The sequence below is a fragment of the Orbicella franksi genome, chromosome 12 (assembly GCF_964199315.1).
Source record: "Orbicella franksi chromosome 12, jaOrbFran1.1, whole genome shotgun sequence".
In the NCBI taxonomy this organism is placed as follows: Eukaryota; Metazoa; Cnidaria; class Anthozoa; order Scleractinia; family Merulinidae; genus Orbicella; species Orbicella franksi.
In genome coordinates this window covers 2217083-2244462 of record NC_138156.1, presented here as the reverse complement: position 1 = coordinate 2244462, position 27380 = coordinate 2217083, and the positions used below count along the sequence as shown (strand labels likewise).

The 27380-nt window shown below is 39.9% G+C and overlaps 1 protein-coding gene and 18 non-coding genes across 23 annotated transcripts; 10 read left to right on the top strand and 9 right to left on the bottom strand.

The window, feature by feature from the left end:
- The first annotated feature begins 1761 nt into the window (after positions 1-1761).
- Positions 1762-26368, top strand: LOC145462576 (uncharacterized). Of its 5 annotated transcripts, XM_081446135.1 has the most exons (14): positions 5513-5866; positions 6375-6526; positions 20185-20260; positions 20850-20930; positions 21385-21457; positions 21565-21647; positions 21918-22021; positions 22420-22460; positions 22754-22885; positions 23189-23302; positions 23965-24082; positions 24272-24417; positions 24765-24808; positions 24913-26368. In XM_081446135.1, the coding sequence occupies exons 3-14, from the start codon at positions 20189-20191 to the stop codon at positions 26353-26355; spliced, it is 2451 nt and encodes an 816-aa protein (XP_081302261.1). In that variant the 5' UTR covers positions 5513-5866; positions 6375-6526; positions 20185-20188; the 3' UTR covers positions 26356-26368. The 5 variants fall into 5 exon arrangements, with proteins under 5 accessions (XP_081302259.1, XP_081302261.1, XP_081302264.1 ...); XM_081446133.1 differs by lacking the exons at positions 5513-5866; positions 6375-6526 and adding an exon at positions 1762-1949; XM_081446138.1 differs by lacking the exon at positions 6375-6526.
- Positions 3975-4047, top strand: Trnak-cuu (transfer RNA lysine (anticodon CUU)). The gene has a single exon. It is a non-coding gene; the product is annotated as a tRNA-Lys (tRNA).
- On the bottom strand, positions 5335-5407 carry Trnak-cuu (transfer RNA lysine (anticodon CUU)). Its single transcript has one exon. It is a non-coding gene; the product is annotated as a tRNA-Lys (tRNA).
- Positions 9059-9131, top strand: Trnak-cuu (transfer RNA lysine (anticodon CUU)). Its single transcript has one exon. It is a non-coding gene; the product is annotated as a tRNA-Lys (tRNA).
- On the bottom strand, positions 9889-9961 carry Trnak-cuu (transfer RNA lysine (anticodon CUU)). The gene has a single exon. It is a non-coding gene; the product is annotated as a tRNA-Lys (tRNA).
- Trnak-cuu (transfer RNA lysine (anticodon CUU)) lies at positions 10738-10810 on the bottom strand. Its single transcript has one exon. It is a non-coding gene; the product is annotated as a tRNA-Lys (tRNA).
- Positions 11228-11300, top strand: Trnak-cuu (transfer RNA lysine (anticodon CUU)). Its single transcript has one exon. It is a non-coding gene; the product is annotated as a tRNA-Lys (tRNA).
- On the bottom strand, positions 12082-12154 carry Trnak-cuu (transfer RNA lysine (anticodon CUU)). Its single transcript has one exon. It is a non-coding gene; the product is annotated as a tRNA-Lys (tRNA).
- Positions 12788-12860, bottom strand: Trnak-cuu (transfer RNA lysine (anticodon CUU)). Its single transcript has one exon. It is a non-coding gene; the product is annotated as a tRNA-Lys (tRNA).
- Trnak-cuu (transfer RNA lysine (anticodon CUU)) lies at positions 13618-13690 on the bottom strand. Its single transcript has one exon. It is a non-coding gene; the product is annotated as a tRNA-Lys (tRNA).
- Trnak-cuu (transfer RNA lysine (anticodon CUU)) lies at positions 14128-14200 on the top strand. The gene has a single exon. It is a non-coding gene; the product is annotated as a tRNA-Lys (tRNA).
- Positions 14882-14954, bottom strand: Trnak-cuu (transfer RNA lysine (anticodon CUU)). The gene has a single exon. It is a non-coding gene; the product is annotated as a tRNA-Lys (tRNA).
- On the top strand, positions 15389-15461 carry Trnak-cuu (transfer RNA lysine (anticodon CUU)). The gene has a single exon. It is a non-coding gene; the product is annotated as a tRNA-Lys (tRNA).
- Trnak-cuu (transfer RNA lysine (anticodon CUU)) lies at positions 16109-16181 on the bottom strand. The gene has a single exon. It is a non-coding gene; the product is annotated as a tRNA-Lys (tRNA).
- On the top strand, positions 16593-16665 carry Trnak-cuu (transfer RNA lysine (anticodon CUU)). The gene has a single exon. It is a non-coding gene; the product is annotated as a tRNA-Lys (tRNA).
- Positions 17179-17251, bottom strand: Trnak-cuu (transfer RNA lysine (anticodon CUU)). Its single transcript has one exon. It is a non-coding gene; the product is annotated as a tRNA-Lys (tRNA).
- On the top strand, positions 18037-18109 carry Trnak-cuu (transfer RNA lysine (anticodon CUU)). The gene has a single exon. It is a non-coding gene; the product is annotated as a tRNA-Lys (tRNA).
- On the top strand, positions 18419-18491 carry Trnak-cuu (transfer RNA lysine (anticodon CUU)). The gene has a single exon. It is a non-coding gene; the product is annotated as a tRNA-Lys (tRNA).
- Trnak-cuu (transfer RNA lysine (anticodon CUU)) lies at positions 18849-18921 on the top strand. The gene has a single exon. It is a non-coding gene; the product is annotated as a tRNA-Lys (tRNA).
- Positions 26369-27380: the final 1012 nt, after the last annotated feature.

Below are 27380 nucleotides of genomic sequence, written 5' to 3'. Positions count from 1 at the left end.
CCTCACATAAAAAAAGCTCTAGTCCCTTCTTGTGAAGTCTCGGATTTACCACTTCCAATCGTATTAATATCTTATTAGGCAGGCTACATCTTGAATTTTCAATATTTGGCAAGCAAAATCTTGAATTTCCAAATCTTGGAATTTTCAATATTTGGCAGACCAAATCTTGAGTTATCCGTCTTTTCAGGGTTGCTTGTTAATCCGAGGTTAGTGTTAATTGTCTTTGAGCACTAAGCAGGATCCCCTTGTCCCTTATTGAACTTTATGTTTTCTCCCATATTTGTTTGTTTCGCCAACAAGCTAGTATGCTAGTTTTTAGAAAGGGTGGGGTGGGTGGCCAAGCCATAGCAATTTTGTCCAAGGGGGAAAGGCTCAATGAGCTTTAACCCTATGTGAAGTACCAGCTCGTGAGACAAGGCCAGACTACAACACCGGGAACTCCGTGCTCTTTGCTTTGCGATAAGGTGCGGGTTCTTTAATGTCCCTTGCTAACCATGTAACACTGAAGATGCAGAAGACGGAGCCTACGGTTTATAGTCCTTATCCGAGAAGACTTGAACGTCTAACCATTTGCAGATGTAATTACAAAGGTAGCACATTCTCAGTTCCCGCACAGCAGTCTGACGCTCTACCAACTGAGCTAACCAGGCCGCGGTATTTTAAGAGCATTCTTAGAGTTGTCGGTTCTTGCGATGTGAACCAAAAAAATAAAAAGACCCAATTATGTAAAATTCAAAATTAGAGTCTTATTCATAACGATGCAAACATGCGTGGAAATCAGGTTAAGTCTGCATACGAGCCAAGTGGCCCATCAGACCGGCTCTTATCTCGGTTTCTGTAGCATAAAGCGACTAGGAGTATTTCTACTCCCCACCCCCCCCTCCCCCTGGATGGGATGCTGGTCCATCGCAGGGGTATCCCCAGCATAAGTTCGCCGGAACCATTTCTACACCCGGGTGGAGAGAGAGACTTTGAGAGTAAAGTTCCTTGCCCAAGAACACAACACAATGTCTCCGGCCAGGGCTCGAACCCGGACTGCTAGATCCAGAGACGAGCGCACTAACCATGAGGGGGGAATTATCGAATTTGATATTCAGGTTAATTTTTTTGCCCAAGCTGGACAAAAAGTGTCGAGCTTGATTTCGGAAGCCACCAATGTTTGTACAACGATGGCATAAAATAAAGACGCTCCGTGTCAGTGTATAAGAGCGGTCGCCATGGGTTACTAGGAAGAGAACAAGTCTGGGTACCACTAGAGCTTTTTTATTTTTCTTCCTCCAAAAAGGACATCATAGCCTTAATATTGCAAAATAATTTGAACTGTGTGAAATATATGAAACAGCTCGAAAGAGCAAGAATACTGCTTACAAGAGTATCTTGTGTAGCTGGCAGCGCCTTAGTAAGGCGCTACGCAGCCTGTGTCCAACCCGTCCCAGCGTTCCAAGCACTCGATTTTACTGCTGACCAAATATCGAGGGTTTTGTGTACGCTGTTCAATACGAACTTAGAGTAGTTACAAAGGAATGTAGCCAGTAAACTAGTTTCTAATTCTTGACGTTTTGTCATCGAGATATCAGACGTGAACCTGTCAAAATCTCAAATTTAATAAAGAGCGTAGACTAACGCGGAAATTTTCTTTGGGGTATATGTTGTCGAGCAACCTTGTTTTGTCGAAATTTGTTTCAACGTTGACAATTGAATTGATTACGTCAAGCAGTACAAGCAAACATTTTCAGGCGTCTGAGAGTAATTAAATATGCAAAGAAATTTTCAGTAGTCGTTTACTTTTCAGCCATTAAAGCAACAGGATGTTGACCACGTATGTAATCTGTCTTTACAGCACCAACTTGTGAAAAGCTCTTCTTGCTTGTAAAATGTATGTGGAATTCACCCGTCGGGCTTGGACTGAGAACTACGGAGTCTTGATTTAAACTGTTTTCACCATCCAGGTTAGTTTTCATTTGTTTTAACAGATTCTTAAGTCTCCACAAGATAAACTCAGTGACTCATTTTCGGCTTAAACTCGTAAATTTCAGAGTTGAAATTGAATTTGTCAGTTTTTTAAAGTTATGTTTTCAGTCATTCTGGCACTGTCTTGATAACGAAAATGCACGTTATTTTTTTGTTGCCTATCGGCTGACATTCACCAGATATAATGAATGTTTTACACTGGCTCAGTAGCGCGGAATGTTTGTTCAACAAGTTGCAAGCATATCATAATGTCGTCGTTCGTAACATAACTGCCACTTCTGTCCTGCAAGAGATTAAACTCTCATTCCCGATTTTGACCTGTGTTAAAGTTCGTCCCGTGTCCCGTTCGTTTTGGCTGATTATGGCCAAACAAATAAATAAATAGTTAACGTTTGCGATGGTGGACCCAAATATTTCAAGCGTCTCGTGTCAGAGTTCGCCGGTTCTGTAGTGAAAAGGGCGTTTATCGCGTGAGTGGAATTCAGTATATTGGAGTTGCAACGATTATGAAACATGCATAGACTCACAAACTTGAACGTATAAACATTCTCTTACTTGGGCGATTAATAATGGTAATAGGACTGAGTGGAGTCCAATTCGGTCTGTAATCATACGAGTGATTAACAAAATCGGACTGCCGCGAAGCGGGAGTCCGATTTGTTAATCACAGTTTCCCACAAAAGTAAAAGTTTCATTTGATAAAGAGCTTTTTATTGTCAATTTAAATATCATAATTATAAAATATGGAGAACAGCTCGCAAAATGGCTGTCAAGTCTCTTTCAAAACAGTCACCAGAGACTAAACCTCCACAATTTTACAAAGTCAGTCTCTTGAATTGTTTACCATAGTGATTGTAATCAATGTTGTGATTGGTGGATTTAGTGGAGAGGACTCAGAATGATTGGCTCATGTAACCGTCCGATTACAGGTGACCGATTACAGCTAACTGTCCGATTACACTGTTCGATTACAGCTTTGCAGATTAATTAGAGCAAAATACAGCAGTTTATGCACCAATCACATTTGAGGAAATTGTAATTGTTATGATTAAACAGGAACAGGGACAAAGTTCATTACATCGAGTTCCTTTACTGGCTGACATCACTTTACAGGAAGTCTTGAAACATCCTTCTCTTCCAGGCGTTCGGTTTCCAAAGGAAGACAAGCGACAAAAATTAAAGTGGTTGCACTGATTTTCTTTAGCTGTTTGCAGACTGAAAGAGACAATATTTATATTTGCCAGCTGTGAATGGCAAATATATACTTAGCCAATAAACAACTCTACAGCACAAAAAGTTTTGGTAAAATCGTTGGGAGGCACGGTTGTATGTATAGAGGTAATACCGCGTTCTGAGGTTCGAGGTTTGAACCCTGAGAATCCGTTTTGTTTGTTTGTTTGTTTGTTTGTTTTTCTACAGTCTCTGTGTGTTCTCTCAAAAACACAGCGCCTTTCTTTGTTTAGCTATAGATAGATGGGACACTGACCAACTAGTCGTAGCAGGATTTGTTACGGCTAACACATACAATCTCTCCTGTATTGGAGGATGTCGATCTTGCTGTTGTTATTGTACATCAGCTACTTCTAACTTGCAAACATTTCAAGGAATCCTGATGTTGCATAAGAGAGTTTGAAGTGTAAGGTATAGTTAATCCCCAAAATTGGCCTTATTCTCAGGGTAATTCCTAAGTTTATTTTTAGAAATGATATCTATATAGGTCTTCCCGTTGTTAATATTACCATACATGTTACGTAGATATATTTTGTAAGTATGAAATTGTGGGTAAAGCCGCTTGGGCTATCCACGTCAGAAAAATTCGCCTCACAGGACTGACTATTTCGAAACTCTACTGTTGGGATTTCCGAAACCGGGAGTGATCTAGAAAATAACTTAAGAGTGCCTTAATTTAAAGACTTCACACACTTGTCACCAACAATAGCCACTTTCAAACAGTATTGCTAGCAAAAGTGGTTATTATAGTTGCGAACACCAAAATGCAACGTGCCCGGCTAGCTCAGTCGGTAGAGTATGAGACTCTTAATCTCAGGGTCGTGGGTTCGAGCCCCACGTTGGGCGCTGGCATATTTTTGTGACTTGTTTTAAAGCACTTATGGTTACTCTATTTGTAGCAATGCCTTGAGCCTCTTTTCTAAAGTCAAATTTGGTGTGAAGGCTTTCTTGATAACACTTTGAAGGAAATGCTTCTTCTATGCGTTCGGTTTGCAAAAACCGGAGGAAAGGAAAAAAATAGAATTCTGGCTATTTTTTTAAAGCTTTTTGTAGACTGAAAGATACAATATTTGCATTTGCCAGCTGTGAATGGGATATTTTTTTTTCTTTTGTTGTTGTTGTTAAAAACAATACCTATGAAGATAAGGTGATATATACTGCCTAATAATGAGGTAATACAGTCGACCCTTCGGTTGTGACCACCTCTCGTAAGCGACCACCTCTCCTCAGCGACCAGTTTTCCAAAATACCAAACGTTTCCAAGTCAAATCACCATATTTGGAACCTCTTGTAAGCGACCACCTCTCGTAAGGGACCGCGACCACTTTTACAGCTAAAAGTTTTAAATTTTCCTTTGTTTTTAACCTCTTGTAAGCGACCAATTGACAAATAATAGAGCCAAAATTGGATAATGTGTTGAATCGTATTCCTGCCTAGTACAAGAAAGGGAAATTTCTCAATGGCAAGAACCGAATTTTTTTCTCGAAATTGACTTTTACGACCTTTTACATGAATAAAACGTTGCATCGGCATTGGCGCATTGGGTAAGACCAAGAGAAAACAGATCATGGTCTCTTGGTAACACTCGGCAGTTAGTCGTACTAAAATCTAAAGTCCCCTATTGTATATCAACTACTTCTAACTTTCGAACATTTCAAGGAATATGTTGCATCAAGAGAGAAAGAAATGCAAGGTAGTTAATCCACCATATTCTCAGGGCAATTCCTCAAGTTATTTTTAGAAATGATATTTATATAGGTCTCCGGTTGTTAATATTTTTACCGTGCACGTGCACGTTAAGTAGATGTATTTTGTAAGGATGAAATTGTGGGTAAAGCCCCTTGGGGTATCCCCGTCAGTAAAATTTGCGTCTAGGCCCTACTAGGATTTCCCAAACCGGGAGTGATCTAAAAAAATAACTTTAGGGGTCCGGATTACCTTAGGAATAGAGCTACATAGGGGATGAACGCTCTCACACTTCATCCTGACTTGAAGAGACTCTCAGCTATAAAAAGATTATTTCCTGCAATCATTAAAAGAAGTGCTTAACAGCTTTCGTTTCGTGAAACTCAACCAGCTGACAATTCTAATTGGTTGCCAGTTCCAGGTCTCGGAAAAATAAAATATTATTAGCGTCCAACGTGGGGCTTGAACCCACGACCCTGAGATTAAGAGTCTCATGCTCTACCGACTGAGCTAGCCGGGCACAGTCAAGGTGTTTCTTTATAACCTTCTCGTTGTTATGTGATAGCGAAGAGAGCTAAACGTCGTCGTAAGAAAAGGTCTTGAAGTTGTTTTTTATATCAGAGATCAACAAAGTCGAACTTGTTTCCCTGTAAGGAATGTACCATAAAGTTCTATGGTTACTTTCGGACTTTTGTAGTCTTTTTCTGTGGTCACTTTCATAAGTCGTAACTTTGTGCTTGTATTCGAAAAGAATTTGACGTTGAAAATACTGAGGAAGTTTCTGCAGCGCCCAACGTGGGGCTCGAACCCCCGAGGTCTCATTAGGAAGAGGAAGAAGAGGGAGACGTATAATATAGCTGGGTACTTATGTATGATGGGAAGGCCTTTCAATTTCACTCAGTCCCACATAGTTGTGCATTAGTTCAGCCTTGTTCACTCCTAAAGTACATTTGCTTGTAAGAGCGACTCTGCAAACAAGGTAGGATCTGTGAAGTCTGTACTTTGTATCTGATCTTTTTAATAGATATTTTTCAGTTTTATTCGTTCACTGGACAGTTAAGTGAGTTTGAATTGTATGAATCTCGAATTCCCAAATTCCGTTGCGAAAATGCCATCATTCCAAATAGCAATACACTAGAGATGCTTGCAGTCGTTACTGTTGACGATTTTCTGAAATTCGATATACATGCTGCTTATATCTGTAGGAAAGTGTCTAACTAGGTTGCAGTCGTGAGAAATGTACATTAATTTACATGCCATTTATTGCTCCACACTTCGATTACCGGTGCACAGACCTGGCACTTCTGTAATAAAGGTACGGCCGGGAAATTGAAAAAAAAAATGAATGAAAGGGCTGTTCCGTTTGTCTTTAGAGACAAACACACCCCATATGAAGAACTTCTCAGTGTTTGAGGTAGAAGAGCCTTATTGCATGGAACAAAGATTACATAACATCCTTTGTACGGTTTACACACTCGTGAATCAAGGCACCCGGAGAGTCTAAGTGAGTTAATATCACCAAGATAAAAGACATACGCTTTGAGAAGAAAAGACATTCTGGCCCCCAAGGTTTGGAATACCTTACCTGATGTTCATAGAGCGTCATCGGATTTTAAAACTTTTAGAAAACTTTTAACAAGTGAGTCAACACTTTAGACAACATTGCTTTCTTATCTTGTAAATAGTTCTTGTTCTGTGATAGCTTTATTTTCAACTCTTCCTTGGTTTATATATTTTTATCAAATATTTTTCTTTTATTTACTTATTTATTATTTATTTATTTTTCATGGCATATCTTTGAAGTAGCTGATGCATTGTTTTTAAAAACTAAACCATATAGCAAAGCGGATGGTCCTCGTTAAATAAAGTATTGTATTGTATTGTATGAATGTTTTTAAGTGCATGTGATATTTTCATCAGGCTCGGATTTTTTCATCAAGGGATATAATTGAAAGGCTGTTGTTGTTGATTTTTTGAGTGGGTTGCAGCACCATAGTCGACTGAGCCTCAGCAATTTTTAAACTCTTTTTTCTTGTTGGTATAGAGCAACTAAACATAAGGATTTGCATTCAAGTTCAACTGTGGAAAGTTTACACTCGACATAGCATGGGAAACTGCCGATTCTTCAATATTTACTGAGGAATCTGGACTCTGGAATGCATAATGAACTCCTAACAGAACACGAAACCTTTTTCTGTTTCTCAAAGAAAACCTCTCATTGTAGCAACTAGACTAAACGAGCTAAATTATTGAAAAAATACTTGTTTAAATAGTTTTCGATTAACACTACAGACAACAAGTCCTTTAAATGTTCTCTGCCATCATGTGGAGTCGATAGAAAGCGGCCATCTCCATACTTGGCAAATTAACGGTCAATTACATTACTAAGACAGCTTTTAAGACCTTTAAATCAGCCGATTCAGAGAGTTGACATATCCGACCCTACTATTAAATATTGCTCAATTCTTTCAGATTATATGGACTGAAATGTTTTACAGTCAACTCTCGATTTCTCGAACCTTCAAGGGAATTTAAAAAAGGTTCGAGTTATCGGGAGTTCGAGTCAGTATCAGGAGTTGAGAACAAATGACCGGAAATAAGGAAAAAAAACGGCTTTTACAGTATTTCTACTCGTACAGTGTACATTTAAATCAAATTTACTAATAATTCTGAAGACTTCCAGTTAAAATGAAACTGTTTTATAAGAACGTAACGTAACGCGAAACAAAACAAAGCAAATCAAAGTAGCAGGAGAAGTACAGATACTGGAAACAGTTCGCAGGTATTAAAGGGAACAAGGTCGGGCTACTGATAAAGTGTTTAAGTGATTTACTTTTTCGAGACTGAATAGTTTCAATGTTTTGGACTACAGTACTGTTTGTTCAACTTGTCGCATATTGACAAACATACTTCGAGTTATCAAGAGTAAAATTGTATAGAAAATGACCTGAATGCAAACGAAAATTGCTTCGAGTTAGCAGTGCCTGATGTTTGAGTTATGGAGTACATGGAAGGTTCGAGTTACCAAGAATAAAATTATAGTAAATGCATGACGGAAATTTCGGGCAAACCGATTTTCGTTTGAGTTTGTGCGAGGTTCGAGTTATCGGGAGTCGTCTGTATATACTGGTGTTTACATAAACTTTTTTCTTTTTCTGAAACTATTTTAAGAATAAACCTGAAAAATTGGCAGGAGTTATCTTTTGGAGGGCTTAAAGAACGTCTGACATGCGTGCAATACTTCAAGACACTCAAGATAGCTAACAACACGGAAATAAAACAGACGTATTCGGTTCGTCTTCTAAGATAAGTAAGGCAATTTTCTGCGTTCTCTTATTAAACCCATACTACTTCTCAAACTTGTTTTGCATCTTTGAATAAAATTGTCACAGATACCAGTAACAAAGTATCTCTACGGAGAAAACTTACTTAAGTTGAGTACCTGACTAGCCCGGCCTGTAGAGCATGTTGTGGGTTCGACCTTGCCTAGTTTTCAGGCCTCGATAATTCACCACCGAATTGAATAAACAGTACCAGTGTTGGCCTGAGAAAAGCCGTATAGGCGTAGGCCGAACTTTCAAGCCTATCTTTGAACGCTGGTAACGTATTAGTTACGTTACTGCGGAAATCCTCGCCTCTCGTCGACAAACGTTTCAGTTCTCTCTAACTCCTGAAACTCAGTTCTCATATACGTATCAAATTTTGTCAACACGCTTGCGTGTCTTTTGCTATATTTTCCCAAAAACAGATTTTGATTTAGATGTGGACAATATTCATGTCTTCCGGTTGTTACAGTCCTCTATAATGGATACTTATGTTTGAAGAGGTTTAAGTCTTGTAGCCTTAATCATATGCCACTCGTAATGCTCAAGATGGAGAATCACTTCAAATATATAGGATCAACCATTCTGCAATGGAAGATTCCTGCCAGTGATATAAGCCCTTTCTAAAATAAGCCCACAAGAATAGTTTTTTATATAAAAAAAAATTAAAAACAGGACTACGGATTTTCGTTGGAATTCTACTGAAGATAGAAATTTAATAATCGGTCCTTGTATATGTGAGTGCCTTAATCAAAAGACTTCACACACTTGTCACCAACAATAGCTACTTTCAAATAGTAATTCTAGCAAAAGTGGCTACTCTAGTTGAGAGAAGTAAGGTTCAACGTGCCCGGCTAGCTCAGTCGGTAGAGCATGAGACTCTTAATCTCAGGGTCGTGGGTTCGAGCCCCACGTTGGGCACTGGAAATTTTTTTGTGACTTGTTTCAAAGAACTATCTGTTTGTAGCACCGCCTTGAGTTTCCTTTTTTAAGTCCAATTTGGTGTGAAGGCTTTCTTCGGAAAGTTTGTTTGGCACAGGAATGAAAACTAATATCAGTGACTATGGAGTGTTTTGCACCAAAAATAACCTGGGAAAAGCTATGTGTTGAAACAGTTTCATAGCTGGTGTCTAACACAGACCGCTGGGATGTACTGCTTGCAGAAGTATTTTTTTTTGGTGTGCTCTGAAACTATCACGCTCGACTATGTTTTACCTATCACAGCCACAGTCAGTGACATGCCTAAGGCAGCGTCCACACCAAGCCGGAGAAAACGCAGCTTTATTTCTACGATTCGCCGGACCCTGACCATCCACATAATCCGTCACGAAAACGGAGCTTTTTGAAAACGCTTTACAAACAGGAGGAATTTGAAAACGCCGGCTTTTCGTTTTCATGTGCACGGAAAACATTTGAAAACGGAGCTTCACGAAAGCGATAGCGTCACGATAATGATGGAATTTTCCTTGACCGAGTTTTCCTGAGACACAAACCTAAAATAACCGGTGTACTAATTTTCCAGCGTAATGTGGACGGAGAACATTTGATGCGTTTTCAGAGTGAAATCTCCGTTCTCAAATTCCTTCGAAGTAGCGTAGACGGGGCCTAAATCTCTTTTGGTTGGTAACAAGGTCCAGACAATAGGCATAAAATGTTTAATCAAACGGGACAAAAATGGCGCCCAACGTGGGGCTCGAACCCACGACCCTGAGATTAAGAGTCTCATGCTCTACCGACTGAGCTAGCCGGGCAGATTGTAATGGTTTGCTACCGTAAGTACAATTTAAGGTTTCCACTTGTTATCGCTTGCTGTGGTTTCCTTTGTTGTTAAAGCTGAGTTCAAGCTTTGAAAACAAGACCCTTGTTGTTCGGAACATGAAAAGTAAGGAATTTGCATTCGCATTATAGAGACGTCACTTTTTGTCTAACGAAGCATAAGTTATTGCGTGAGAAAAATTTTGCCGAAGACATAAAGTGGGCTGGGGAGGAGGGACTTGCCAGCGTCGCTGAAGGAGAGATTACTGGGGAAACCTGCTTTAGCCGTCGAGTAGACTCGAGTCAGGAGTAGACTTACGAGAAGAACAAGATTTGCGTGCAGCTGGTGAATAATAATGTTCTGGGAATCTTTCATGGGGCCAAAATAAACAATTGGGTGTTCAGGCTGCAAGAACTCGTAGTTATCCGATTTAATGAATAGTCATGCGAGAAAAAATGGCCGTCTGACCCATATCAACCGGCAGCGTATATAGAAGAAGTTTTAAAGAACAGAAATTCGTCTTATTATTTCTTCAGGTATCATTTTGATTGTATAACCAGTAGCTAAATTCTTTCCCCGGGTAGAACGAGTTGAGAATCTTTGATTAACTTGCTGCAAAAGTAACTATTTTGTCGAGTGCATGCTTTGTAAACCTATAAAGCTACCACGCAGAACGTTCTATTTCGAGGTTGCAGCCACAGTATGACATGCCTTATTCCAGTTTCTCAGTTATTTAACTCAATTCAAAAGAAATTGAAAGAAAAATATATGCGCCCAACGTGGGGCTCGAACCCATGACCCTGAGATTAAGAGTCTCATGCTCTACCGACTGAGCTAGCCGGGCACGTTGAATTTGGTGTTTTGGTGTTTGTAAGATTACTATTGCTCTATCATCTACTTCTTATCGCTACGAAGCCTGGGAGGAGTGAGTTGATAATATTGACCAAACAAGAGATCACTCGACCTTTAAAGTCGCGCTGTTCCAGGTCCGCTGCGATCGACACAATCTCGTGTTCATTTTTCGTGATCATTTTGTGCATGATGAAACCCAATGCTTTATAGAGAAGAATGGGCGAATCTCTGGAGTTATACAGTGACATCTTTTTTAAATTCAAGAAAACCCATCTTACTTTATATGCATATAAAATTTTCTGTTGGACAAAACAGTAAAGGAGTGGAGGTTAAGAGTCAGAAAATTTTAATTGCCTAGTCGGTATGTTTTTATGACATGAATGCTTATTTTGATGATTGTATTTATCGTGCCCGGCTAGCTCAGTCGGTAGAGCATGAGACTCTTAATCTCAGGGTCGTGGGTTCGAGCCCCACGTTGGGCGCTGGAAATTTTTTTGTGACTTGTTTCAAAGAACTATCTGTTTGAAGCACCACGGTGAACTTGAACGTCCTTTTTTAAGCGAAATTTGGTGCGAAGGCTTTCTTCGGAAAGTTTGTTTGGCACAGGAATGAAAACTAATATCAGTGAGTATGGAGTGTTTTGCACCAAAAATAACTTGGGAAAAGCTATGTGTTGAAACAGTTTCATAGCTGGTGTCTAACACAGACCGCTGGGATGTACTGCTTACAGAAGTATTTTTTTTTTTTGGTGTGCTCTGAAACTATCACGCTCGACTATGTTTTACCTCAGTTACAGCCACAGTCGGTGACATGCGTAAGGCAGCGTCCACACTAAGCCGGAGAAAACGCAGCTTTATTTCTACGGTTCGCCGGACCTACCATCCACATAATCCGTCACGAAAACGGAGCTTTTCGAAAACGCTTTACAAACAGGACTGAGGAATTTAAAAACGCCGGCTTTTCGTTTTCATGTGGACGGAAAACATTTGAAAACAGAGCTTTCTGAAAACGATAGCGTCACGATAATAATGTGATTTCCCTGATCGAGTTTTCCTCAAACACAAATCTAAAATAACCGGTGATAGTTACGTTTTTAAATTTCTCCGGCGCAGTGTGGACGGAAAACATTTGATGCGTTTTCACAATGAAACCGCCGTCTTCAAATTTGTCCGACGTAGTGCGCACGGGGCCTGCATCTCTGTTGGTCAGTAACAAGGTTCAGTCAATAGGCGTAAAATGTTTAGTCAAAAGAAAAAATAATGGCGCCCAACGTGGGGCTCGAACCCACGACCCTGAGATTAAGAGTCTCATGCTCTACCGACTGAGCTAGCCGGGCACATTGTAATGATTTGTTGCCGTAAGTACAATGTAAGCTTTCCACTTGTTATCGCTTGCTGTGGTTTCCTTTGAATGAAAACTAATATCAGTGAGTATGGAATGTTTTGCACCAAAAATAACTTGTTAAAAACTATGCGTGGAAACAGTTTCATAGCTGGTGTCTAACACCAACTGTTGGGATGTACTGCTTGCAGAAGTATTTTTTTTCTTGGTACTCTCTCAAACTATCATGCTCGACTTTTCTACGGTTCGCCCGACCTACCATCCACATAATACGTCATGAAAACGGAGCTTTTCGAAAACACTCTTTCAACCGAAGGAATTTGAAAACGCGGGCTTTTCGTTTTCATGTGGACGGAAAACATTTGAAAACGCTGCTTTACGAAAACGATAGCGTCACGATAATGATGGAATTTTCCTTGACCGAGTTTTCCTCAAACACAAATCTAAAATAACCGGTGTAATAATCTACCGGCGTAGTGTGGACGGAAAACATTTGATGCGTTTTCAGAGTGAAATCTCCGTTCTCAAATTCCTTCGAAGTAGTGTAGACGGGGGCTAAATCTCTTTTGGTTGGTAACAACGTGCAGACAATAGGTATAAAATGTTTAATCAAAAGGGAAAAAAATGGCGCCCAGCGTGGGGCTCGAACCCACGACCCTGAGATTAAGAGTCTCATGCTCTACCGACTGAGCTAGCCGGGCACGTTGTAATGATTTGTTATCGTAAGGACAATGCAAGCTTTCCACTTGTTATCGCTTGCTGTGGTTTCCTTTGTCGTCAAAGTTGAATTCAAGCTTTGAAAACAAGACCCTTGTTGTTCGGAACATGAACGGTAAGGAATTTGCATTCGCATAATAGGTATGTCTCTCTATGTCTAACGAAGCATAAGCTATTGTGCGAGAAAAATTTGCAGAAGATATAAAGTGGGCTGGGGAGAAAGGAATTGCCAGCGTCGCTGAAGGAAAAATTAGTGGGGAAATCTGCTTTAACCGTCGAGTAGACTCGAGTAGAGTAGACTTACAAGGAGAACGAGATTTGCGTGCAACTGGCGAATAATAAAGTTCTGGGAATCTCTCATGGGGCCAAAATAACCAATTGGGTGTTTATTGCAAGAGCTCGTAGTTATCCGATTTAATGAATAGTCATGCCATCAAATGGCTGTCTGACATATATCAAACAGGAGCGTACACAGAAGAAGTTTTAAAGAACAGAAATTCGTCTTATTGTTTCTTCAGGTATCATTTTGATTGTATGACATGTTGCTAAATTCTTAGTCCGGGTTGAGAATCTTTGGTTAACTTGCTGCAAAAGTAATTGTTTTGTTTGCATGCTTTGTAAACCTATATAGCTACCATGCAGAACGTTCTAATTGAAGGTTGCGGCCACAGCATGACATGCTTTATTCCAGTTTCTCAGTTATTCAAATCAATTTAAAAGAAATTGAAAGAAAAATATTCGCACCCAACGTGGGGCTCGAACCCACGACCCTGAGATTAAGAGTCTCATGCTCTACCGACTGAGCTAGCCGGGCACGTTGATTTTGGTGCTTTGGTGTTTGTAAGATTACTATTGCTCTATCATCTACTTCATATCGCTACGAATCCCTGGGGGAGTGAGTTGATAATTTTGACCAAACAAGAGCTCACTCGAAGTTTAAAGACGCGCTGTTCCAGCCCCGCTGCTATCGACACACTCTCGTGTTCATTTTTGGTGATCATTTGGTGCACGATGAACCCCTAAGCTTTTATAGAGAAGAATGGTGAATCTCTTGAGTTATACAGTGACATCTTTTTTAAATTGAAGAAAACCCATCTTACTTTATACGCATGTAAAATTTTCTGTTGGCCAAAGCAGTAAGGGAGTGGAGCTTAAGAGTTAGAAAATTTTAATTGCCGGGTCAGTATGTTTTTGTGACATGAATACTTATTTTGATTGTTGTATTTGCTACCATTTTGTTAAGCATATCGTGCCCGGCTAGCTCAGTCGGTAGAGCATGAGACTCTTAATCTCAGGGTCGTGGGTTCGAGCCCCACGTTGGGCGCTGGCAATTTTTTTTTTCGACTTGTTTCCAAGAACTATCTATTTGTAGCACCACGGTGAACTTGGACTTCCTTTTTTAAGTCAAGTTTGGTGCGAAGGCTTTCTTCAGAAAGTTTATTTGGCACAGGAATAAAAACTGATATCAGTGACTATGGAATGTTCTGCACCAAAAATAACTTGCGAAAAGCTGTGTGGAAATAGTTTCATAGCCGGTGTCTGACACTGACCGTTGGGATGTACCGCTTGCAGAAGTATTTTCTTCTTGGTATGCTCTCAAACTATCGTGCTCGATTTTTCTACGGTTCGTCGGACCTGCCAGTCACATGATCCGTCACGAAAACGGAGCTTTTTGAAAACACTCTTTTAAGCAGAGGAATTTGAAAACGCCGGGTTTTCGTTTTCATGTGGACGGAAAACATTTGAAAACGGAGCTTTACGAAAACGATAGCGTCACGATAACGATGGAATTTTCCTTGACCGAGTTTTCCTCAAACACAAATCTAAAATAACCGGTGTAATAATCTTCCGGCGTAGTGTGGACGGAAAACATTTGAGCGTTTTTAGAGTGAAACCTCCGTTTTCAAATCCTTCGAAGTGTGTAGACGGGGCCTAAATCTCTTTTGATTGGTAACAAGGTCCAGACAATAGGCATAAAATGTTTAATCAAAAGGGTAAAAATTGGCGCCCAACGTGGGGCTCGAACCCACGACCCTGAGATTAAGAGTCTCATGCTCTACCGACTGAGCTAGCCGGGCACGTTAATTTTGGTGTTTTGGTGTTTGTAAGATCACTATTGCTCTACCATCTACTTCTTATCGCTACGAAGCCCTGGAGGAGTGAGTTGATAATTTTGACCAAACAAGAGCTCACTCGACATTTAGAGACGCGCTGTTGCAGCCCCGCTGCGATCAACACACTCTCGTGTTCATTTTTGGTGATCATTTGGTGCATGATAAAACAAAATGCTTTATGGAGAAGAATGGGCGAATCTCTTGAGTTATACAGTGACATCTTTTTTAAATTCAAGAAAACCCATCTTACTTTATACGCATGTAAAATTTTCTGTTGGCCAGACCAGTAAGGGAGTGGAGGTTAAGAGTCAGAAAATTTTAATTGCCTGAGTATTTTTTTATGACATGAATGCTTATTTTGATTGTTGTATTTGCTACCATTTTATTAAGCATATCGTGCCCGGCTAGCTCAGTCGGTAGAGCATGAGACTCTTAATCTCAGGGTCGTGGGTTCGAGCCCCACGTTGGGCGCAATTTTTCGTTCGACTTGTTTCCAAGAACTATCTATTTGTAGCACCACGGTGAACTTGGACTTCCTTTTTTAAGTCAAGTTTGGTGCGAAGGCTTTCTTCAGAAAGTTTCTTTGGCACAGGAATGAAAAGTAATATCAGTGAGTATGGAATGTTTTGCATAAAAATAACTTGGGAAAAGCTGTGTGGAAACAGTTTCATAGCTGGTGTCTGGCACTGACCGTTGGGATGTACTGCTTACAGAAGTATTTTCTTCTTGGTATGCTCTCAAACTATCATGCTCGACTTTTCTACGGTTCTTCGGACCTGCCATTCACATAATCCGTCAAGAAAACGGAGCTTTTTGAAAACACTCTTCCAAGCGGGGGAATTTGAAAACGCCGGGTTTTCGTTTTCTTGTGGACGGAAAACATTTGAAAACGGAGCTTTACGAAAACGATAGCGTCACGATAACGATGGAATTTTCCTTGACCGCGGTGTAATAATCTTCCGGCGTAGTGTGGACGGAAAACATTTGATGCGTTTTCAGAGTGAAACCACCGTTTTCAAATCCTTCGAAGTAGTGTACACGGAGCCTAAATCTCTTTTGGTTGCTAACAAGGTCCAGACAATAGGCATAAAATGTTTAATCAAAAGGAAAAAAATTGGCGTCCAACGTGGGGCTCGAACCCACGACCCTGAGATTAAGAGTCTCATGCTCTATCGACTGAGCTAGTCGGGCACGATATGCTGAACAAAATGGTAGCAAATACAACAATCAAAATAAGCATTCATGTCATAAAAACATACTGACCCGGCAATTAAAATTTTCGAACTCTTAACCTCCACTCCCTTACTGCTTTGGCCAACAGAAAATTTTACATGCGTGTAAAGTAAGATGTCACTGTATAACTCAAGAGATTCACCATTCTTCTCTATAAAGCTTAGGGTTTCACCATGCACCAAATGATCACCAAAAATGAACACGAGAGTGTGTTGATCGCAGCGAGACTGGAACAGCGCGTCTCTAAATGTCGAGTGAGCTCTTGTTTGGTCAAAATTATCAACTCACTCCTCCAGGGCTTCGTACCGATATGAAGTAGCTGATAGAGCAATGGTAATCTTACAAACACCAAAACACTAAAATCAACGTGCCCGGCTAGCTCAGTCGGTAGAGTATGAGACTCTTAATCTCAGGGTCGTGGGTTCGAGCCCCACGTTGGGCGCTGGCAATTTTTTTTCGACTTGTTTCCAAGAACTATCTATTTGTAGGACCACGGTGAACTTGAACTTCCTTTTTTAAGTCAAATTTGGTGCGAAGGCTTTCTTCAGAAAGTTTGTTTGGCACGGGAATGAAAACTAATATCCGTGAGTATGGAATGTTTTGCATCAAAAATAGCTTTTTGGAAACACTCTTCCAAGCGGAGGAATTTGAAAACGCCGGGTTTTCGTTTTCATGTGGACGGAAAACATTTGAAAACGGAGCTTTACGAAAACGATAGCGTCACGATAATGATGGAATTTTCCTTGACCGAGTTTTCCTCAAACACAAATCTAAAATAACCGGTGTAATAATCTACCGGCGTAGTGTGGACGGAAAACATTTGATGCGTTTTCAGAGTGAAATCTCCGTTCTCAAATTCCTTCGAAGTAGTGTAGACGGGCGCTAAATCTCTTTTGGATGGTAACAACGTACAGACAATAGGAATAAAATGTTTAATCAGAAGGGAAAAAATTGGTGCCCAACGTGGGGCTCGAACCCACGACCCTGAGATTAAGAGTCTCATGCTCTACCGACTGAGCTAGCCGGGCACATTGTAATGATTTGTTATCGTAAGGACAATGCAAGCTTTCCACTTGTTATCGCTTGCTGTGGTTTCCTTTGTCGTCAAAGCTGAGTTCAAGCTTTGAAAACAAGACCCTTGTTGTTCGGAACATGAAAAGTAAGGAATTTGCATTCGCATAATAGGTACGTCTCTCTATGTCTAACGAAGCATAAGTTATTGCGCGAGAAAAATTTGCAGAAGATATAAAGTGGGCTGGGGAGAAAGGAATTGCCAGCGTCGCTGAAGGAGAGATTAGTGGGGAAATCTGCTTTAACCGTCGAGTAGACTCGAGTAGAGTAGACTTACAAGGAGAACGAGATTTGCGTGCAACTGGCGAATAATAAAGTTCTGGGAATCTCTCATGGGGCCAAAATAACCAATTGGGTGTTTACTGCAAGAGCTCGTAGTTATCCGATTTAATGAATAGCCATGCGATCAAATGGCTGTCTGACTCGACATTTAGAGACGCGCTGTTGCAGCCCCGCTGCGATCAACACACTCTCGTGTTCATTTTTGGTGATCATTTGGTGCATGATGAAACCCTAAGCTTTATAGAGAAGAATAGGCAAATCTCTTGAGTGATACAGTGACATATTTTTTAAATTCAAGAAAACCCATCTTACTTTATACGCATGTAAAATTTTCTGTTGGCCAGAGCAGTAAAGGAGTGGAGGTTAAGAGTTAGAAAATTTTAATTGCCGGGTCAGTATGTTTTTGTGACATGAATGCTTATTTTGATTGTTGTATTTGCCACCATTTTAAGCATATTGTGCCCGGCTAGCTCAGTCGGTAGAGCATGAGACTCTTAATCTCAGGGTCGTGGGTTCGAGCCCCACGTTGGGCGCTGATTACTTTTTCTGGTATTTTTTTGAAGCTAGTTTTCCGACAGCAAATTTCACCAACAACAGGAAAGATTGGATAAATCTGTCGATTTACATACAGTGACATCTCTTCTGAAAATAATAATAGAAAGAACATCTTATTTATACGCATGTAAAATTTTCCGTTGGCAAGAGCAGTAAGGAAGTGAAGATTAAGATAGTAAAATTTTTCTGGTTAGTGCGTTTTTATGATATGGATGGAGATTTTTTATTCTTGCCATTGATTCATTTGCCACTTGCTTAAATTGAAATTGTGGAGATAAGCATATCTTGCCCGGCTAGCTCAGTCGGTAGAGCATGAGACTCTTAAACTCATGGTCGTGGGTTCGAGCCCCACGTTAGGCGGTGATTACTATTGCTGGAATGTTTTTTGAAGCTTATTTTTCGAGAGGAAATTACATCAACAGGAGAGACAATTGGATTAATCTCCTGAGTTATATACAGTGACATCTCTTTTGAAAATGATAATGATAATGATAATGACAATGATAATGATAATGATAATGATAATAATAATAAATAATAATAGAAAACATATTATTTAATATACGCATGTAAATTTTTTTACTGGCCAGAGCAGTGAGGGAGTGAAGATTAAGAGTCAGACAATTTTAATTAGTCAGTATGTTTTTATGACGAATGCTTATTTTGATTCTTACATTTGCTACCAGGTTTCAATTGAAATACATGTAAGCATATCGTGCCCGGCTAGCTCAGTCGGTAGAGCATGAGACTCTTAATCTCAGGGTCGTGGGTTCGAGCCCCACGTTGGGCGCTGATCTCTTTTGCTGAAATTTTTTTTTAAAGCTGTTTTTCCGACAGCAAATTACATCAAGAACTTGGAGTCCAATCTAATTTCCTCATTTTTAATACTAGGCAACAGAACAGGAGGGGACAGAGAGGGAGGTTCCAGTCCAGGCCTGAGATGTGTCAATTCTATAACAGTTATTTTTAGTTTTGCTGAAAGCGGGGAGAACCCTTTTCCTTTTGCGTCCGCATGATATTTTCTTCCAGGTGATACTTTGAAACGGCAGTCGGCGTGGAAATAAGTTTTGTCGATAGAAGAGCCTTTTATAATTACTTGTAGAATAAATAAGGACAAGAGCATTCCTGGGGTGATGGCATGGGTCAAAGCGGGGGATAAATTAAATCCCGCAACTTCTTTCGGATATGCAGACTACGGAAACGCAGTTCTCTTGGTAAACAAAGCCGTTTCAGCGGGACATTTTTAAAATTCTATTAGGTCAGTTGTGGACTATGCACTTTTCAATGTGGCTTTTTCCACAAGTGAAGTTTACAGACGAACATTATGTTGACATTGTCGGGAGAAAGTGTAGATTTACCGAAGGCGAAGAAAACTTGTCAAACATAAGCTAACACAGTCAAAGGAAGGTACATGTTGCCTCTATCTCTGTTTTTCCTGTTGAGAAGCAGTCAGAAGAAGCTAACAAAATTATTATGTCGCTGCATGATCGTCACCCTGGTTCCTAGCTGTTTAATCGCAGTGCTAGCTGTTGTTGGGGAATTCAAATTATTTTTTCCCGATTTAATCAATCGTACGTTCGGTAATCGAACTCAGTCGAACTTTAGTTATTATTCTTTACTGGCACGCATGCTGTTTACAGTCCATTACTGCTGCCATTTGGGCACCAAAGCACAATTTTAAAAGCGTCTTAACTTGTCCGGGACTTTAGCGACAGCCTTAAGTCATATATCTTATAAACTATTACGAAGACAGTTTTATCTGCTGTACTGTTCATGTCTCGTAGTGTTATCTTATATACATGAACTTCAGTCAGTCAGTCAATAACTATAGTCAATAACATAATTGATTATTTAATTGATTTATTAATTAATTCTGTTGAGTAAGTGGACTTGGCTTAGGCCATCTCATGAACAGGAAGTGAGGGAGACATTAAAAGTAAACATTTTATCCTCTAGGATATTGTTACTTTTGTTAGTAAAATCGATAATTTTATTCTAAAATATCTGTAGGAAAATAAAGCAAAAATTAATTGCTTTATTTTTTTTCTTACAGGGCAATGAGTCTTACACAGGTTCAAGACGTCTCTGTTGAGGATATATGCATGAGAAAAAAGCCAAGAAAACACTACGTAAGTATTTTACGTCAAAATATTGCAAAACGATTTGAATTTCGACCAGTTGCGTAATGCTGAAAGACAATTAATTAGCTATGAACGGCTCCTCCATTGCTCCTGTTCAATTGTTGCTGTGTCAGCATTCGTGTTGTTATGGGCATAAAAGTGATTGACAGGTTGAGATGAAAAAAATCTTTCCCGTGATCCAACTTGGCAACTTCAATCGCCGAATAAACGCTCAGGGCGCTCATTTCGAATTTAGGATAAGGTGTAGAGACGCTTATTCCAGGGGGAAGGTATTTTGGCTGAGGAAAGGGCGTTTATTTGATGCAAAAGCCCTTATTCGGGGATTTTTGGAATTTTTTTTCATGTACATTTGCAACTATTTCTCTTCTCGCCATTGTCAGCTATTCTTACTTTCTGATTGGCTCCTGTCATTTTTCGTGAGTTGTTTAATAACATTTATCATCATCGAGTCTTCTTCGGAATTAATTATCATTGAGGAAGAGCTCTTTGAAATCCTGTATTGTGGCGAGTGTGTTATATTTAATGGTTGAAACCTGAAACCCCTGCTAACCTTGTACTTAATGTAAATAATCATTAGGTGTACTTCATTCATGTGCATTGGAAAAATGGACCTATCACTCCTGTTTACAGAAGCTACAGTACTCTTCTTGAACTTCAGGTATAAAAGCTTATTGCAGTTTAACAATGACGTTTTATTCAGGTACGAGATGTCCTACCATATCACGGGAATATTTTGAGAATGCGGCTATTTGAAACTCCTAGTATAAGTTTAAGTCGGCAGGGTTTTGACAGTTGTATCATTTATTCAGAGAAAGTACGATAATTCGATAGAGTCGTTAATAGAGTTTTTGCTCAAGCTTGACAAACATACCAGTCACTCGTCCTTTAATGCAAAGACAAACTAAAATTTGTCGATATATTCATCAACGCTACTTTTAATTGGGTGTACACAAGAGTTGAGTTAGATTTTAAATTTACTACCTTTAACCAGTCTACTGATGACTATGAGGCTTGTTAAGACAGACGGGCTGCATATGCATGAGTCTCATAATCAGTCTTATCATCAGTCTCATGCTAAGTTATACACATATTGAATTTGTTTTTTTTCGCAGGAAAGACTGCTAACAATAGAGGACTTCCTACTAAGGCAGAACGATGAGGCAAACACTGGGACACTTCTTAAAAGTAATTTGAAAGTTTCTTGAAATTACGAGGCTGGAATAAGATAAGACAGTGGTTAAGATATTTATTTTTAGTATAGCTTTCAACACTGACATAATTTTCCTCGACAGGAGAGTCGTTTTCCGACAGATTCACAATTAAAAAGCGGGCCAAAGCGCTCAGAAGAATGCCTGCTGTGGAGGAATTCCTCAAAGTAAGTCTAGTTAAGACTTAAGCACCATATGAATAACAAAAACGTTTATTCATTTCAGTGAAGATCTTGTTAACTACAAGTTTGACCAAACATCCTTTATATATAGTACGAATAAGCTGTTAAACCACTATTATAAACTGACTTCTTACTAACTCCCCTAAGCTGCACTGGTCTATTCGATCTTAACGCAAAGAGATGCACAGGAATTATAAACTTCAAACTTGTATATGTCACAGGCATACTGACTGAATATCACTCTATTTTTTTCAGTCGATAGTTCACCGTCCACCACACGTCTCCGGATCAGATCCTGTGATTAACTTTTTTCTTCCTTTACCTGAAGACCTTATCGAATCAGATTCCGATCAAGCACAGTAAGTCTGTATATCTTCCTCCTTACATGGCAACTTCCGCGAGCAGCCAGCATGAGGCAAATCCTGCGCTGTGATTGGCTACCCATGAGGCTAATCGATCACTCGTTCATTAGCGGCATGTTCATATAAAAGATACGTTTAAGAACTCCTTTGTTAGCTTGATTTCTCACTGATGTTGATGCTCGTCTTCAACACAACTTTTCAAACCTTCTCATATTTGCGCACTTAAACATGGCGAGAATCATTTTGGACAAGCTTGCACTTTATATGCCTTTGAGGAATTTCCAGCTAATCTATTGAGGAAGCTTCATAAGGATAAAAACGTCTCCTGAAGAATTAAACAGCACTGAACACTTAAATTCAAAATCACTTTTTTGTTTTTCTTTTCCCCTTATTAGAAGATCTCACAGTATGGACAGGCAAGGAACAAAATCCAAACGTAAGTGTTGCACTGTATCGTCGGTATAACGTTCCTACATCTGGAACCGCATTTGTACCACAACTGATTTAACTAAATGATTGCATTTGGGATCAACTGAATTTCGTCAAGAGTGCAATATGGATGTCAATTGCTGTCATTTTCGATTCATAAGAGCACCTGCACTTGAATTTCCTCTAAAAGGCATTTCCCTGCTTCGTTAATGATACGTTTATCTTCACCAAAAATAGTTTGCGTACAAGATTACCACATCAGTTGAAAGTCATTTTTGAAGATTTTAATTTGTCATTTAGATATCCATCATATATCGGAGCCAATTCTGCTGGAGCAGTACGTGGCTATCTCAGACTACACTAAAAGAGAAGAAAGCGACATCAGTCTTAAAGCTGGCAACGTTGTGGAAGTAATTGAGAAAAACGAGCATGGTGAGTTAGTGATCTTGATGATGGTGCGGTCACTTGATGGTTAGTGCGTATGTTAGGCTCCAGACCGGGCGGTCCGGCTGGTTTCGAGCCCGACTCATTATTGATAACTTAAGAAAGTCTTGTATAATCCTGCAACCACTGATACGAGAATTAAAAGCTTTATCCGTCCAATCAGAAATTAACAACCATTCATTCATTTTAGTTCGCATAACTTTTCTTTTGGTTGTTCATGGCCGTGTTCGATATGGGGATGACCGCTTTACCAGTCATTGTAAAACAGTCATATTGTATTTGCATTTGTAGGTTGGTGGTTTGTTGATCTTGATAGCGAGCTTGGTTGGGTCCCAGCCTCCTATCTTGAACCCAGGGACGGGAGCATGGACGATCAAATCTTGGAGATTTATGAAGAAGGAGAAGGTAAAGTTATAAACAAAGTTTAAAGACACAAGACTAAAATACAGCTCATTATTTCAAAATTGAGTTTTTTGTTCGAGTGCTCACAGCACTGTTGAGCTCTGTTGAAAAGTTCATATGTTTGGAGACTACTATCTCTTGTCAATTAGTGAGTGGGATCAGTCTAATCATATATCTATGCGATACCTACTTTTTTCGGGCTTTAGGTGTGTAAAAGTGTAGGGAATTGATCTGACAAGTTGGGGTATATGATAGGGTAGGGAAATCTGTCATTTATTTATTTGAAAGGGCCTGTAATGAAAATATTTTTGAACGGACGCACCTTATAGCTGTATCAGTTCATGACAAGGAGACTTCCTCTTTTGGCAATTAATTCTTAATTATTCGGGCCAGTTATGAAAGTATGTGAAAAGGTTAACTTTTTCAATTAAATGTATACGAAAGGTTTACCTTTTCTGTCAAAATGGTGTACAAAAGGGCAAGGCCGGGGCTGGACCGCGGGGCGAAGCCTCCCCGTATAAAACTTTGTAGAATAACCCCCGGGCATTGATCAAGATGCAAAATTCTTGTTACCATGTGCTTGATCAAGAAAATCATAAGTGATTTCGAACTTACTTGATTATAACAGAAAGTTCCAATTGCAAACAAGTGTCTTTATTTCACAGAGGAAACTTACATTACCATGGCAACCTACGAGCCTCAACTGGAAGACGAGGTTGGGTTTGAGATGGGGAAGATTATTAAAGTCATTCAGAAAAATCTGGACGGATGGTGGTTTGTCAAGTAAGTCTTAATTTTATGCTTCATCTCGTTTTTTTAGAAATTACTATTTGATCTTTTGTTGCCTTTGGGCAGCTTTTAGACTCCCAGTTTATAATGTGAACTCAACACACACAAGGGATTGATTCCCAGGGAATTAAGTGGCATCTCGGAAAAGTACTTTATATAATCGGGCACTGTTCCTCGCTGTAGGTTGGAGGAAAAGGAAGGATGGACACCAGCCATGTTTCTGAGAGAAATAGCCTCATCTCAACACAACGCGAGAGAGAAAGGGAAACACGCTGCAGTCAGAGCGATGCTTAGAGACACACGATTAAATAGTATATCGGTCATTGCAGGTGAGAAAATAAAACAATTTACATTCGTGAATAAATTTAAATAGATTGCCGTGGGCCGTGCGTCCCTATTTTTTCTGTTCGGATGAAGTGCATGCTCATTGGGAAATTATATTAATTGTGATTGCACCTTTACAACATTCAACCATCCGTCTATCTGTCCGTTTACCCCTCCTTCTTCAATCCCTCCTGTTTCAATCAAAATCACTCCCCCCACCGAAAAAAACTCCATATTGAAAAGTTTCTAAACAGAAAACATGAATCAAATAGGTGCTGTTTAATTGGCTGTAATTTCCAGTGTAAATCGTTCGTGCAGTTTAATGTTGACTTTTCCCGCTTTCTGTTTCCAGGAAGAAGACAAACGTGGGATCCCTCCGCAAGGAAAATGAGTGTGGTGAGTCTTTTCTCTTATTCCTCCCTTTATACCTTTGATCGAGTAGTGGCAAAGAATTTCACGAGGTTTGCCTTCTAAAAATTATAATTTCTTATCATTTTTAGAAGAGGAATATTTCTAGACATGGAGCAAACCAGGGAGAACCAAGTTCTACAGCAAGAGAAAACAGTTTTAACACCAAGCCCGCAAGATCGTACGTAAACTTGGAATTTCATGAAATCACCAAACGGCCTGCAGGACGGCAGACTCCTCGCCAAAAACTGGATCCTAATGAAGCAAGAGAAAACAGTTTTAACACCAAGCCCGCAAGATCGTACGTAAACTTGGAATTTCATGAAATCACCAAACGGCCCGCAGGACGGCGGACTCCTCGCCAAAAACTGGATCCTAATGAAGTAAGAGCAGGTTGCAGATTTGGGAAAGTCTCGAACAGCATTAAAGAAAACGAAAAAAATGAAAACGGCGGGCTGCTCGGTGTTGGACTCGGCTTCCAACCTAGAGCGTTGTCATTTGTAGAAGAGGAGAGCCAGGAAACTGTATCCCGCGGGACGAGTCCTATGCAAAGCCCGCTGCTGAGTCGGGATTCCAGCAGCTCAAAAAGTCCAGATGATGCTTTCGACAAACCTGATGGTGTCCAACCGTCTGAATCTCTGGATGAAGAAGCAAGCAAGAACGTCAGCGGACTTCCGATTGAAGATGCTGAAACTACGCACACACCCGACTTTGAAGATGTTGTTGACAATTCTCACACAAACGAAGGGCTAGAGATGGAAGATGAAGAGAACAGCGAAGACAAAGACCAAAACAATAATGAAGGAGATGACGAAGACAAAGACGAGGGCAAAGAGTACACAGAAAACATGCCAGAACTGGTAAGCAATAAAAGGTTTTACGCCACCGGTTCGTACAAAAAAGAGGAAGATAAAGAAGTCAATTTACGAGAAAATGTTGAGGTTGAACTTCTCGAGGAATCCGAAGGGGGCTGGTGGCTAGTGCGAACCTCAAGTCACTCTGTGGGTTGGGCGCCATCAAACTTTCTGGAAAAGGTCCAAAGTCTAAAAGGAGGATTTGGACATAGCAGCGGAAAAGACCTGCAGTACGAAAATATCCTGGAGGTTATACCGATAAGACCGCCTAAGTCCCCCAGAGTTCTTAAGATGGCGGAGGACATGTGTTTAGAGAATAAATTTTGGTGTTACATTCAGAAAAGTAAAGATATGGACACTTGCCCGCTTGATGAGAAGGACGTGAAGCCTGAGAGAACTAGCGATTTCAATATCAAGAACAATCAGCTGCATTCAGAGGAAAAAGAAAACAACGAGGTTATGACTTTTACATTTGACGACTATGAATGCGATCTTGAAAGTGGAGTCTGCACGAGGAAAAGCCCCAAATTAGCGGGTGTTAAATACGTGCCTCGAAATAACGCCCCTGCTGACAAGGGGTTCCTTCAAGCTGAATACGATGGCCCGGGTCTCACTGAAAGATCCGAAAGTGTACCAAGTTTAGCCGAGTCAGAGGACTTTGATGACTTGCCTTCTGACTGAACTCAAGTGCAACAAAACAGTAAATAGCTGAAGAATCAGTCTCGCTCGCTTTATTTCGTACAATGTACTTTACTATTGTCAGCTGTGTCCTTGTTTTATTATCCATATCATCGTGCATGTAAATAGAGGATAATACATGGGCGCACGTAGATGTGGAATATCTCCTCGAGTGTCCCACTCGATATCTTACGAGTGAGCTCAGCAAACGAGTTAGATATAAAGTTGAACACGAGAAGAGAAATTCCGTATCTACAAGTAACCATGTGTTATTTTGTTTATTATATAAACAGATTGATAACGACGTTCTGGACGGTTTTTTGTAAGACAGAGGGTGATAAAGGTCTAATCCTCAACTTTTAATCTAACGTTGATCCAGCGCTCGTGTAATGGTCGGCCCAACTGAATCGCTTTTTATGCAGGGAACGTCACTACGTCGGTGCATTGTGGTGAGATATTATGTGATAGAAAAACATAAAGCAGGTGGTCGCCAGTCGATATAATATCGTACATAAGACTTATTCCAGACTAGTAGGTACAATCTGTAACTACATATTCGATATCATCTCTAACGGGAAAGAGAAACTATAAGTCGGGCCAACAGGTTTGATGTTCATGTTTATTAAGTGTAATAATCTACGTTTGTATACAACTGAAGGAAGTAATATCTGCCTTCCTACAGATTTACACTTTATGACTTCAAGTGCCTATGAAGTAAAAAATAATTCCTGCTTATGTGAAAGGCTTTTCAAAGTAAAGAAGAATGGCGTTTCCCTTTTTGGAATATCTTTTTTCGTTTTAGAGATATTCCCGTTTTTGTTTTATGCAAATGATGAAAGTGATGACGTCATAGGTGGTTCCTCTAAAACAGCACAACACTCAATCGAGAATAACTCTAGAAATATTAAAGTAGTGTTCATCAAATTTGGCAGCGGCAATGTGCATCACAAAAGAAACAGAATGCCACCTACTATGTTGTTGCCATGGCAACACTCTTGGCTCCAGTCTCTTTCTGTGAAGAATCAAAT